Source organism: Camponotus floridanus, unplaced genomic scaffold (genome assembly GCF_003227725.1).
Source record: "Camponotus floridanus strain SB8 unplaced genomic scaffold, Cflo_v7.5 scaffold85, whole genome shotgun sequence".
Taxonomy (NCBI): Eukaryota; Metazoa; Arthropoda; class Insecta; order Hymenoptera; family Formicidae; genus Camponotus; species Camponotus floridanus.
Genome location: NW_020229855.1, coordinates 908,686 through 923,287, shown reverse-complemented (window position 1 = coordinate 923,287; position 14,602 = coordinate 908,686). Strand labels below are relative to the sequence as shown.

Sequence of the window (14,602 nt, the reverse complement as noted above, 5' to 3'; positions counted from 1 at the left end):
GTGAAAGAAATATTGTTACGATCACGAAGAAATCCATTGTTAAACCATTCTTGATATAACTGTCTATCATAAATATTCGTTATACTTCCAAGAAATTGCATTGGACGTTCAAATCGACTTTGAAGTTTATCATAAAATGAAGGCCTTGCATACATTTCTCTTAACTGATTTATGCAAGATAGCTCGATAAAATAGGCGTTATTTTTTTTGACGACACAATGGACGAATATCATTCATTGATCTTAATTCTCGATTACAAATTGTATATAATAATAATGTCTAACAGCATCAGCCTCACTTAAACGAAAAAATTTTTTAAATTTATATAAACTGTTTTTTCTTAAATTTCGAAAAGGGCAATGAATTTGATAACTGTATAATGTCGACAGTAGATGACATCGTAAGATTATGATGTAAAAGAAGAGATAAAATTAGGGACATACTATCACCGACAGTTATTTCAGCGCCATGATATAATGGTTCATTTCGGTCATCATCGTTAATGACGTTGTTAAGATCATTATCAATATTTTCATGGTCGATATTATAAGTATTATCATAAATATCCGAATCATCACTTTCCTCAAAAGTTGAATTCGTATCATCCAGATCATTAGTAGAATCATAAGTCCTAAAATCGTATCTGATATTAGTATCTACTCTTTCTTGTGAACTACTTAAATTACATTTATTTTTATAAATAATAAAGGTTTTTATTTTTATACAGTAAATGCGTTTTTAAATAAATATATATACTATAGTGTGTGTGTGTGTGTGTGTGTGTGTGTGTGTGTGTGTGTGTGTGTGTGTGTGTGTGTAGACATCACATATTCTAAGTTTTTATCTTATTTGTTACTTATTATTTTATTATTATAATAAATTTGCATACCCATATTCGTTTTCAATTTCATTATTTTCAGAAAATTGTACTCTCTCATGTACGTCTTCTATTTCGTATTGATTGCTGAATATTGAAAAATATTTCTGATTAGTTAGAATTTCCTCTTTGTTTTATAAAATATTTTTATAAATATTTATCAAGATTATTAATAAGTTGTCAAATAAAATAACTACTTTCGATTATTTAATGCAAATTGAGCATTTTCCTGGTCGGGTAGAATATCAAAATTTCTATTTCCCAGAATAACCTTTAATCGAACGTCTTGCTGTTTCTTGCAAACTTGTTCAAGTGATTTGTGCGACATCATTTATTCAGAATCATTCATTCAATCAATCATTTATTTAGAATTTACAATATGATCAAAAATTAAATTTTTGTCTTTCGGAAGAAAAACTAAATACCGAAATTATCTCTTTTTAGAAAGCGAGACGAGAAGGTTGGATGAAAATAATATACCTGATATCGATATTAATCTTGCAATGATAGAAAAAGAAAAAAAGAAAATCTATCATGTATCAGGTAACTTCTAGTTTCGCAATCAAAAAAGAGACACTCGACAGTTGTCGTCATTTCCTCATTATATTTAATAGTTTTTCCGAATAGTTCGTCCATTAATAAAGTATTAATGGAACATTAATAAATACGTGTACTTTAAATAAGTGTGTGATTAAGTATGATTATGCCGAAGCACAAGAAATTTGCATTAATTTGGTGGCTGGAAACCAAAGAAAAAGATGTAATTAATGCATCGATTGTTTCCAAAAAATCCAGACACGTTAATGAAATAGTGAAATTAACGTGGAAAGATTATAAAACTCAGAAAAAAACAAAGGCTGAGGCAAAAATTCTTCCATAAGCGGTAAGTTACATTTTTCTGTGTGTGTTAAGAATAACTATTTTTTTATATCAACAAAATAAAAAAATATTACTAAGTGTTGATTTTTATCATAGATAACGAAGATAAACTGCATAAGTTAATTGTAACTACTAGTGTACCATCATGATTTATCCCAAAAAATTTTCTCCACCGATATAATAAAGAGAAGAATGCTGGAAAAATATGTAAAAAAGTAACAGAAAATATAAGAAAATCCAACAAGAGGCAAATTGAAGAAAAGATAGCAAATGGTCTGCACATTTTATCGAATATAACAATTATACCTAACATGCATTCATCATTATCATTACTATCATCATCACAGTCTCTTCCTCGCAATTTACATCCTCAATCAACATCAATTTTTTCAAATGAAGCCAACAACATCATCATTTTCATGCTTTTCAACTCCATATCATAAAAATCAATCATCTAATAATTTACAAGATACAACACACAGACATTCACTTCAATTAAAGAAAAGACAAATGCAGTACACTTAAATCAAGAATCATCAACGTATATCAAAACAGTACATTGAATAAATATCAAGATAGTGCATCATCATCCTCACAATCCTCTTCTCACAATCAGTTTTCACTAATAAATAAATCAGATACAACATCATCATTTTCTTGCTCTTCATCGACTATTATTTCATCAACAAAAACCAAAACGCATATATCAAAACAACACAGATTCATCATCAGATTCATCATCAGATTCTGATTCATCTTCACAAAATTCACGAGAAAGTGAACAGAATAATGTTGGAAAAGGAATATGTTAAGGATTGTAACGCTAGATGGAGGTGCAGAGCGCGAAAAAAAAAATAAGGAGAGATGGCAAGATAGCGAGAGTGCATGTGCACGCGAGAACAATGTTACGCAAAAATATATGTGATTGTTAAATAAATTTGATTGTGAAGTAAGACAGCAGTTATTAAGCGTCCTATAACAAATTGGCGCCCAACGTGGGGCAACGAACCGAATCCGAGAAAGAGAGTTTGTATCGAAATTAGGTGAAAAGGAACAAAAATGAGAAGTCGAGCACGTAGCGAGCGTCGCAGCTAGAAAGAAAGACACGAAAACGACGTATAAACGAACAATAGTGAACGTATTACAATCGTTCGGTAACAAATATTGTAACGAGTGTAGTGCACATGTACATATCGCATCGATGATATTCGCATAGAGGAACGAGTATATTGGATACTCACGCGTCGAAAGAGACAAAAGGATACGGCGTGGCGGTAGACGACGCGCAATCGAAGCATAACCTCAAAAAAAACGAGAATTAGGCATTGGCGTGGGACGACACGCACATTCAATTGCATAACCTCAATAACAGAAGAATCGACGCAGCATTGGACGGCGCGTAGAACTTCGACGATACAAGATAACGGCAAATATCAGATAAGTGAGTCGCTCATCCTCTCCTTCGCTCATCCTCTCATCTTTCTCTTATTCAAATAAATAAAGAAAAATGGAATCTAAGCAGTTGAGAATAAAACGCGGTCAATTGAAAGCGCAACTTACTCGTATTCAGACATTTTTCAGAACAACAGATGAGCCAACAGTAGCTGAAGCACGAGTACGATTAGAAAAATTAAAAGAATTATTGGGATAAATTTGAAGAACTTCAGAGTTCTCTCGAGAGCATACAGGAAAACTTAACCGAGGAGGAGGAGTTGCAGGAAGCTCAAAGCGACAGTGAGGCTGAACGTGCAGCGTTTCGAAGTAATGTATTACGACGTGGCGGCGAAGACTCACGGTATAATAGACAGAGCCAATAGGACACGAGAACATTAGAATTGAATCAAGGTAACAATCGTCAGAACGAAAGGAATTATGTAAGAAGAACCAAGCCCAAGCTGCCGGAAATAAAACTCCCTGAATTTCGCGGAGAATACACGAAATGGATGTTTTTCAAGAATAATTTCGAATCGACAATTCATAACGATAAGGATCTCTCGCCGGTGCAAAAGTATCAATATCTGATATGGGTGCTTCAAGGTGAAGCTCGACAAGTAATTCAAGGTTTTAAAATTTCAGATGAAAACTATGAGAGTGCATGGAAATGGCTCAAGGATACCTATGACAATGAGATGATCATAATCGAGACACATCTCGACGAATTGTTAAAATTTCCGAATATCACGAAGGAAAATAAAGCTGAATCAATCCGACAATTTATTTGGCATATTCAGACACACGTCAAATCGCTTGAAGCGTTGCAATAGCCCGTATTTGAATGGGAGACAATCATAATACATCTGGCAAAGAAAAAACTCGATTTCACAGAGCAGCGAGATTGGCAGAACATTGTTAAAGGTAAAACACCCATAATATGCCAGGACTAGACGAATTTATCAAGTTTTTGACGGAATGTTGTCACATGCTCAGAGTCTTGAACAACTCGAAGGAGAAGCCTGCAGCGCAAAGGCAACAGCAGCAAAAAAAGAGTGAGAAAAAGATTTCTCTTGCTTCGACATCATCGAGTTGTAAGATTTGCAACGGAGATCATCCAGTATACAAATGCGATGAGTTGCTCAAAACCGCAACATCGGAAAGATTTAAATTGGTTAGAGAGAAGCAACTCTGCGTAAATTGTCTCAACCCAGGGCATTATGCAAAAAATTGCAAAGCATCATCGTGTAAAAAATGTCAAGGCAAGCACAACACTATTCTACACAGAGAAACGAAAACATCGTCGCATGAGAACGAAAATACGGAAACGTCAGTAGTGACAATTTGCTCAGAGAATTTATCGACAAAAGCCATACCCACAGAAGTTTCGAGAGATGAGGAGAAAGTAGGAGTATACTACACTTAAAGACCAGCGTCCCGTGTGGTACTATCAACAGCTCGAGTATATGTACAAGATGAAGAGGGCAACCAACAGATTTGCAGGGCATTACTTGATCCCGGATCACAATCAAATCTAATAACAGATAAAATGATACGAAAACTTAAGTTGTCATGCCGATCAGAAGACCGAGATATCTGCGGCGTCAGTCAGTCGAGAACAAGAATACGAAAGGTCGCGCAAGTAAGGCTTGCGTCGATGCACAATGACTTTGCGACAATATTCGAGTGTCTCGTCTTACCATCGATAACAGAAGATTTATCGCAAAAAAGGATCGAAATGAATAGCATCACGTTACCAAAGAATATTTCTCTGGCAGACCCTATTTTCCAGGAATCAGGATCGATTGATCTATTGATTGGCGCAGAATTATATTGGAAAATACTTCTAGGCGCACCGTGAAATCGTATAAACGGGCAACCTGCGTTGCAAAATACAAAGCTTGGCTGGATAGTAGAGGTTCTCTAAACGACGATGAAGCTAATTCTTCGTCGTCTTGTCTGCACGTGTCGGATCAAATATTGAGTGAACAAGTCGAGCGGTTTTGGAAACAAGAAACGATTCCTGTCAATATACGAAAGAAGACATAGAATGCGAGACAAAGTTTATCGAAACTACAAGACGAGACGAGATAGGAAGGTTTCTTGTTTGTTTGTCAGTACGCATGAGCGTGAAATTAGGCAATTCGAAAGATTCGGCATATCGGCAATTTATTGCGCTAGAACGACGATTGAGTAAAGATTCGACGTTGAAGGGCGAGCTACGTGGATTTCATGCAAGACTACGAGCAACAAGGACACATGTCAGCGGTGACGAATGGAAACGCACTCGAATCGGAGTCATATTATCTGCCACATCAAGCTGTAGTGCGACTTGATAGTGTGACAACGAAGCTTCGAGTTGTATTCGATGCATCAGCCAAAAGAGTACGGGGAATTCGCTAAACGATAAATTAATGGCAGGCCCAAATTTACAGAAGGAATTAATAAACATTATACTCCGTTTTAGGACGCACGAATACGTTTTAACCGCAGATGTGGCGGCTATGTTCAGACAGATCCGTGTGGACAAGCGAGATCGAGTATTACAGCGAATACACTGGAGAGAAGATTCGAGTCAACCAGTACAAGTTTTTGAGCTGAACACAGTAACATATGGAACAGCATGCGCTCCATATTTGGCGATGCGTTGTCTTCAACAGTTGGCGAGGGAGCACCTTGTCGATTTGCCAGAAGCTGCGCATGCCATTAAGGAAGATTGTTACATGGATGATATTTTAACGGGATCGAGAAGACTCGACGATGCAATTAAGTTGCAAAGAATATCTATCTCAAAATTCTCATGAGGGCAATTTCCTCTTCGTAAATGGAGGTCAAACGACCCACGAATACTTTGGCATCTTTCAGATAAGGTTAGAACCGATACCTTGTTACTCATCGACGACGATGGGCTTTAAAAACATTGGGCTTATTGTGGAACTCGGCATCAGATTGTCTACAGTATAGCATCAAGATATCAAACTCACAAACGATAACTAAACGGATGTTAATAAAATTCTTATAAGAGTAGCAGGTATTGAGTACACAATAAAAATTAATCACAATTTAGGCAAAGATTACTGCTACGGCAAAGGTGTCCTAAGCAAATAAAGATTTAAGAAAAAAATAAATTAAACTTAAAACTTTAGTAGTTAATATTCATGTTTATAATATATTGACATATTAACATGTACAATTTCGTGTTCGCAAACGTTTCGTCCTATTCCAGGACCTTTTCAATGCTGATAGTTAAGATTAAAGACAAAATTACATAAAAAAGTAAAAAGTTTTTTAAAAAATTCGGTCGCTCGCAAAAGATCATAACAACAATACAATAATAATAAGGTCAGAGCAATTCGAACGCAAACAAAACAACGCAAGAAGTCGTTACATTATAAAAAGAAGAAAAAAAAAAAATGTTCATTTAATTTTGAATGTTCATTTAAAATTTCATTTAATGTTGGAAGAAAACGAATGTAAGATTTAAAATTTGATTTACAATTAAGAATTCGAAAAGGAAGACGGTGCGGCTGTCTACGTGCATGCACGATGTCTATGTTACTCACCTTCCAAAAAAAACACAGGGATCGCAACGTGTGAGATGCGGTGCAAAAGCTGTGGCAAGCAAGCATAGGGCAGAGATGCTGCATACTCATTAAGCCTTGCACGGTGTATAAAATCCATCAAATTTCCCTTCAAATTTTTTACAAAAAAAAGGAGTAGAATCTGAAAAAATTAAGCTGAAAAGAGCAACACATTCACATGCAAACATGTAGAAGCCAGAGAAAATAAGTGTATAACTCCATACAGACAAAGAATCATTTAATGCCAAATAGAATTGAAATGTCAAATGTTTGACGTACTATACAATCGTAGAGGGATATATCGGCAGAAAAGTTAAATTGAAAATTTTATAAATCAAAGCTTTTATTAGTATTAATGAAGCCAAAGTATCGAAAATTTAATGCAAAGGAAATTATGCAGTAAGAAAGGTTGAGATGAAAATTTAATTAATCATAGCTATTTTTAGTATAAATGAAACAAAAATTATTGTAACGTTAGGCGTACGTGATTATTTGTCCGTTGGAAACCAAAAAGCAAATAAAGGGAATAAACATCGTAGAGTCACAAAGAGTAAGAAAAGATAAAATTAATAGAAAATATTTAGAGAAGCTCCAAGAAAATACGTACAGGTGTTCGAAAGCCAAAAATTAATAATGTTAATGCAAATGGTGGCACTTCAAATTAAATAAAGTTTGAGACGTAGAGACAGCGTGTGTTTCATGTGGGATCTCGCTGCGTACTGAAATTACGCGTTATCGAATGTACGGCATACCAAAGGTAGGGGGGAAGGGAGGGGTGGGCAAAAGAAATACAGGAAAGGATAAATAGATAATGTGAAATGAATTTAGCAAGCTCAGGGCCGCAGCTCCGACTTTAATGATTTTATAATCGGGAGATAAATCTTATCAAATTTTTCGGTGTCTTTATGCACATTCAAGCTGTTGTCTTGTCTTATAATGTGAATCATTTCAGAAATTGTCCTTCTTTTGAAAGAAGATTCACGATCAAGAACAATCACCTCATTCCAATCGAACTCATGTCCTTCCAGTCTGTGGAGGGAAACAACTGATAATTGTTCTGTAGAGCCATTAATGTTAGACCGATGTTCTTTCATACGAGTCTTCAATTGTCTGCCGGTCTGTCCAACGTAAGATGCCGTGCAGTCACGGCAATGGATCCTATAGATCACGTTGGAAAGATTCTCCTTTGGAAGTTGGTCTTTATGTGTTTTGATGAAGCAGTTCAGTTTATTCGGTACAGCATAGGCGAGAGACTTATTTAAGTTCTTCGCTACATCTTTAAAGTGCTCAGAGACTCCCTTAATGTATGGGATGATAAAAAACGATTTGGAGGTGTCCGAAGTTGGAGGAAGTGGAGGAGCAAGATTGTTATGGATAAGAGATTTAATTCTGTTAATGATGGTAGAAAAAATGAAATTGATGGGATAACAATTATCCAGGAGCAGATCAATTATCAGCTTAAAATTTTTTTCATGGAAACGCGGGTTAGACAGTTTAAAGATTTTGTCCGTAAGACCAATTATGACGCCTTTTTTATGCGCTTGCGGATGTTGAGAGAGAAAGTTTAAAAATCTCCCAGAGAACGTAGGCTTCATATACCAATCAAACTCAATATGATGGTCTTCAATAATGATAGTGACATCTAAAAAATTGAGACGGTCATTCTCAGGAATTTCTATAGTGAAATTAAGCCTCTGATGGAAGGAGTTAAAGACTTCCATGATAAGATTAAAGGAGGAAGAGGGAGCAATCAAAGCAATGTCGTCCACATATCGAAAATAAAAAGGGAGATGAAAAGGTAGTTGTGACATGGCTTGTTCCTCAAGATCTTGTAAGACTAGATCTGCACAAACGGGGGAGAGGGGGGAACCCATAGGTGTCCCAAAAATTTGCTTGTATATTTTCCCATTGAATTTGAAAAAAGTAGAGTTCAGTACCAGCTTAAGACCGATAGAGAATTCCAAGAGCGGGATCTTGATTTTTTTCTCCAGATGATGCCAACGTTTTGTCACACTGTGAATGATCAAGTCTGTAGGAACGTTGGTGAACAATGAAACAACATCTAATGAAGCTAATTTGAGACTGTCATCGACGTGAAAATAATTAATTTTATCTACTAGCTCATAACTATTGGCAATATGACTATTGGAAGGAGGAAGATTTTCATGAAGGCAATTGTGTAGGAAAGAGGCGAATCTATGGAGAGGACTGTTTATGGACGACACTATGATTCTTAAGGGGAAGCCAGATTTGTGGATCTTTGGTAACCCATAAGCTCTAGGTAGCACCCCGTCACTGGTGTAAAGAGAACGTTTTGTTACAGCTGATATGTAATTATTTCGTTGCCACCGTTTCAGAATATCATTGAGCTCTCTACATATTTTTGACATAGGATCCTTGTTAATAACAATATAAGTGTCAGTATCATCAAGTAATTCATTCATTTTCGTGACATATACGTTCTTGTCAAGCGCCACGCTGGCATTGCCTTTATCAGCTCGTGTTATAATTATGTCTGGATGATCAGCCAAGAAAGTTTTACATGTGTTATTCAATCTCAAAAATGACTCATCAATTCGAGGTAAAGATTTCGATTTATTTTTTAAATGATTCTCTAAACACTGAGCAGTGTGATTTCTTATCTGTTGAGAAATGTCACAATCAAGCCTCGACATGCTGCACTCAATATATTTAATAAAATCAAAAATTAAACGGGGAGAAGATCTAGGTGCTGGTAAGCTGAATTTTTCTCCCAATTGTAAAAGACACTGTACTTCGTGAGGAATGTCAACGGAAGACAAATTAATGAACCACTTCTTATTCACATTGTTGAGTACATGGAAAGAGGAATTCAAGCAAGGAGAATTGGGAGAAGGTTTAATCAAGATATTGTGAGGGAAAGCTAGAGGAGCAGAAGTAGTAGAGAATACGTAATCTTTTTTGACATGTTTTGTGCCAGTGGAGGTAGTTGATTGTGCTCTGAAATCATTTCTGCAATTGTTAGTGTTGGAGTCCGAGGCGAGACTGTAGAAATATGAAAAGGAAAGAGCAGAGGTCTTAACCTCGTGTTTCTTGGTGATCATCCAGTTGAGCTTCCTATGTAACCTACATCTCTCATTGTAAGCAATAAATTGAAAAAATCTTGATTGTCTGAAAGGAATACAATTAAACGCTGCCTTCGAGAGACGCAACACACAATGGCGTAGATGGTATAATGATCTAAACGCATCCGCAATTTCCAAGTTCAAAACGTGCCAAGCTGTTCTAAGCCTGATAGTGTTAAAATTGTGTATTGACCTCTTGTTGTAAAAACTAATTCCGTCGTTAAGCCCGTGCAAGAGGTGTGGTGGAAGCACCTTGAATTCTTTGCACTTTCTCAAAAAATTGATTCTCTCTTTAACCTTAATAATATGCATGTGATTGCGCGACCAATCTCTAATAATATTCCTGGGGGTAACCCCAAACAACGACTTAATTAGATTAAAAAAACCATATGGAAATGAAGATATAAAATTCTTATAAGAGTAGCAGTATGAGTACACAATAAAAATTAATCACAATTTAGGCAAAGATTACTGCTACGGCAAAGGTGTCCTAAGCAAATAAAGATTTAAGAAAAAAATAAATTAAACTTAAAACTTTAGTAGTTAATATTCATGTTTATAATATATTGACATATTAACATGTACAATTTCGTGTTCGCAAACGTTTCGTCCTATTCCAGGACCTTTTCAATGCTGATAGTTAAGATTAAAGACAAAATTACATAAAAAAGTAAAAAGTTTTTTAAAAAATTCGGTCGCTCGCAAAAGATCATAACAACAATACAATAATAATAAGGTCAGAGCAATTCGAACGCAAACAAAACAACGCAAGAAGTCGTTACATTATAAAAAGAAGAAAAAAAAAATGTTCATTTAATTTTGAATGTTCATTTAAAATTTCATTTAATGTTGGAAGAAAACGAATGTAATGATTTAAAATTTGATTTACAATTAAGAATTCGAAAAGGAAGACGGTGCGGCTGTCTACGTGCATGCACGATGTCTATGTTACTCACCTTCCAAAAAAACACAGGGATCGCAACGTGTGAGATGCGGTGCAAAAGCTGTGGCAAGCAAGCATAGGGCAGAGATGCTGCATACTCATTAAGCCTTGCACGGTGTATAAAATCCATCAAATTTCCCTTCAAATTTTTTACAAAAAAAGGAGTAGAATCTGAAAAAATTAAGCTGAAAAGAGCAACACATTCACATGCAAACATGTAGAAGCCAGAGAAAATAAGTGTATAACTCCATACAGACAAAGAATCATTTAATGCCAAATAGAATTGAAATGTCAAATGTTTGACGTACTATACAATCGTAGAGGGATATATCGGCAGAAAAGTTAAATTGAAAATTTTATAAATCAAAGCTTTTATTAGTATTAATGAAGCCAAAGTATCGAAAATTTAATGCAAAGGAAATTATGCAGTAAGAAAGGTTGAGATGAAAATTTAATTAATCATAGCTATTTTTAGTATAAATGAAACAAAAATTATTGTAACGTTAGGCGTACGTGATTATTTGTCCGTTGGAAACCAAAAAGCAAATAAAGGGAATAAACATCGTAGAGTCACAAAGAGTAAGAAAAGATAAAATTAATAGAAAATATTTAGAGAAGCTCCAAGAAAATACGTACAGGTGTTCGAAAGCCAAAAATTAATAATGTTAATGCAAATGGTGGCACTTCAAATTAAATAAAGTTTGAGACGTAGAGACAGCGTGTGTTTCATGTGGGATCTCGCTGCGTACTGAAATTACGCGTTATCGAATGTACGGCATACCAAAGGTAGGGGGGAAGGGAGGGGTGGGCAAAAGAAATACAGGAAAGGATAAATAGATAATGTGAAATGAATTTAGCAAGCTCAGGGCCGCAGCTCCGACTTTAATGATTTTATAATCGGGAGATAAATCTTATCAAATTTTTCGGTGTCTTTATGCACATTCAAGCTGTTGTCTTGTCTTATAATGTGAATCATTTCAGAAATTGTCCTTCTTTTGAAAGAAGATTCACGATCAAGAACAATCACCTCATTCCAATCGAACTCATGTCCTTCCAGTCTGTGGAGGGAAACAACTGATAATTGTTCTGTAGAGCCATTAATGTTAGACCGATGTTCTTTCATACGAGTCTTCAATTGTCTGCCGGTCTGTCCAACGTAAGATGCCGTGCAGTCACGGCAATGGATCCTATAGATCACGTTGGAAAGATTCTCCTTTGGAAGTTGGTCTTTATGTGTTTTGATGAAGCAGTTCAGTTTATTCGGTACAGCATAGGCGAGAGACTTATTTAAGTTCTTCGCTACATCTTTAAAGTGCTCAGAGACTCCCTTAATGTATGGGATGATAAAAAACGATTTGGAGGTGTCCGAAGTTGGAGGAAGTGGAGGAGCAAGATTGTTATGGATAAGAGATTTAATTCTGTTAATGATGGTAGAAAAAATGAAATTGATGGGATAACAATTATCCAGGAGCAGATCAATTATCAGCTTAAAATTTTTTTCATGGAAACGCGGGTTAGACAGTTTAAAGATTTTGTCCGTAAGACCAATTATGACGCCTTTTTTATGCGCTTGCGGATGTTGAGAGAGAAAGTTTAAAAATCTCCCAGAGAACGTAGGCTTCATATACCAATCAAACTCAATATGATGGTCTTCAATAATGATAGTGACATCTAAAAAATTGAGACGGTCATTCTCAGGAATTTCTATAGTGAAATTAAGCCTCTGATGGAAGGAGTTAAAGACTTCCATGATAAGATTAAAGGAGGAAGAGGGAGCAATCAAAGCAATGTCGTCCACATATCGAAAATAAAAAGGGAGATGAAAAGGTAGTTGTGACATGGCTTGTTCCTCAAGATCTTGTAAGACTAGATCTGCACAAACGGGGGAGAGGGGGGAACCCATAGGTGTCCCAAAAATTTGCTTGTATATTTTCCCATTGAATTTGAAAAAAGTAGAGTTCAGTACCAGCTTAAGACCGATAGAGAATTCCAAGAGCGGGATCTTGATTTTTTTCTCCAGATGATGCCAACGTTTTGTCACACTGTGAATGATCAAGTCTGTAGGAACGTTGGTGAACAATGAAACAACATCTAATGAAGCTAATTTGAGACTGTCATCGACGTGAAAATAATTAATTTTATCTACTAGCTCATAACTATTGGCAATATGACTATTGGAAGGAGGAAGATTTTCATGAAGGCAATTGTGTAGGAAAGAGGCGAATCTATGGAGAGGACTGTTTATGGACGACACTATGATTCTTAAGGGGAAGCCAGATTTGTGGATCTTTGGTAACCCATAAGCTCTAGGTAGCACCCCGTCACTGGTGTAAAGAGAACGTTTTGTTACAGCTGATATGTAATTATTTCGTTGCCACCGTTTCAGAATATCATTGAGCTCTCTACATATTTTTGACATAGGATCCTTGTTAATAACAATATAAGTGTCAGTATCATCAAGTAATTCATTCATTTTCGTGACATATACGTTCTTGTCAAGCGCCACGCTGGCATTGCCTTTATCAGCTCGTGTTATAATTATGTCTGGATGATCAGCCAAGAAAGTTTTACATGTGTTATTCAATCTCAAAAATGACTCATCAATTCGAGGTAAAGATTTCGATTTATTTTTTAAATGATTCTCTAAACACTGAGCAGTGTGATTTCTTATCTGTTGAGAAATGTCACAATCAAGCCTCGACATGCTGCACTCAATATATTTAATAAAATCAAAAATTAAACGGGGAGAAGATCTAGGTGCTGGTAAGCTGAATTTTTCTCCCAATTGTAAAAGACACTGTACTTCGTGAGGAATGTCAACGGAAGACAAATTAATGAACCACTTCTTATTCACATTGTTGAGTACATGGAAAGAGGAATTCAAGCAAGGAGAATTGGGAGAAGGTTTAATCAAGATATTGTGAGGGAAAGCTAGAGGAGCAGAAGTAGTAGAGAATACGTAATCTTTTTTGACATGTTTTGTGCCAGTGGAGGTAGTTGATTGTGCTCTGAAATCATTTCTGCAATTGTTAGTGTTGGAGTCCGAGGCGAGACTGTAGAAATATGAAAAGGAAAGAGCAGAGGTCTTAACCTCGTGTTTCTTGGTGATCATCCAGTTGAGCTTCCTATGTAACCTACATCTCTCATTGTAAGCAATAAATTGAAAAAATCTTGATTGTCTGTCAAAATAATTGTCAAGAAAATATGAAGGAATACAATTAAACGCTGCCTTCGAGAGACGCAACACACAATGGCGTAGATGGTATAATGATCTAAACGCATCCGCAATTTCCAAGTTCAAAACGTGCCAAGCTGTTCTAAGCCTGATAGTGTTAAAATTGTGTATTGACCTCTTGTTGTAAAAACTAATTCCGTCGTTAAGCCCGTGCAAGAGGTGTGGTGGAAGCACCTTGAATTCTTTGCACTTTCTCAAAAAATTGATTCTCTCTTTAACCTTAATAATATGCATGTGATTGCGCGACCAATCTCTAATAATATTCCTGGGGGTAACCCCAAACAACGACTTAATTAGATTAAAAAAACCATATGGAAATGAACGCATCTTGTGCCGGCGTAATATTAATAAAATTCTTATAAGAGTAGCAGGTATTGAGTACACAATAAAAATTAATCACAATTTAGGCAAAGATTACTGCTACGGCAAAGGTGTCCTAAGCAAATAAAGATTTAAGAAAAAAATAAATTAAACTTAAAACTTTAGTAGTTAATATTCATGTTTATAATATATTGACATATTAACATGTACAATTTCGTGTTCGCAAACGTT

General features: G+C 35.7%; 4 protein-coding genes across 4 annotated transcripts; 2 read left to right on the top strand and 2 right to left on the bottom strand.

Annotated features, from left to right (window-relative positions):
* The first annotated feature begins 3,263 nt into the window (after positions 1 to 3,263).
* On the top strand, positions 3,264 to 4,020 carry LOC112639738. Its single transcript, XM_025414614.1, has 3 exons — positions 3,264 to 3,371; positions 3,424 to 3,517; positions 3,602 to 4,020. The coding sequence occupies exons 1-3, from the start codon at positions 3,264 to 3,266 to the stop codon at positions 4,018 to 4,020; spliced, it is 621 nt and encodes a 206-aa protein (XP_025270399.1).
* A 107-nt stretch (positions 4,021 to 4,127) lies between these two features.
* LOC112639737 lies at positions 4,128 to 4,613 on the top strand. Its single transcript, XM_025414613.1, has one exon. The coding sequence runs from the start codon at positions 4,128 to 4,130 to the stop codon at positions 4,611 to 4,613; it is 486 nt and encodes a 161-aa protein (XP_025270398.1).
* A 2,988-nt stretch (positions 4,614 to 7,601) lies between these two features.
* Positions 7,602 to 9,851, bottom strand: LOC112639736. Its single transcript, XM_025414612.1, has one exon. It carries the CDS (start codon positions 9,849 to 9,851, stop codon positions 7,602 to 7,604), a length of 2,250 nt encoding a protein of 749 aa, XP_025270397.1.
* A 1,826-nt stretch (positions 9,852 to 11,677) lies between these two features.
* Positions 11,678 to 13,927, bottom strand: LOC112639735. Its single transcript, XM_025414611.1, has one exon. It carries the CDS (start codon positions 13,925 to 13,927, stop codon positions 11,678 to 11,680), a length of 2,250 nt encoding a protein of 749 aa, XP_025270396.1.
* Between the last annotated feature and the right edge of the window lie 675 nt (positions 13,928 to 14,602).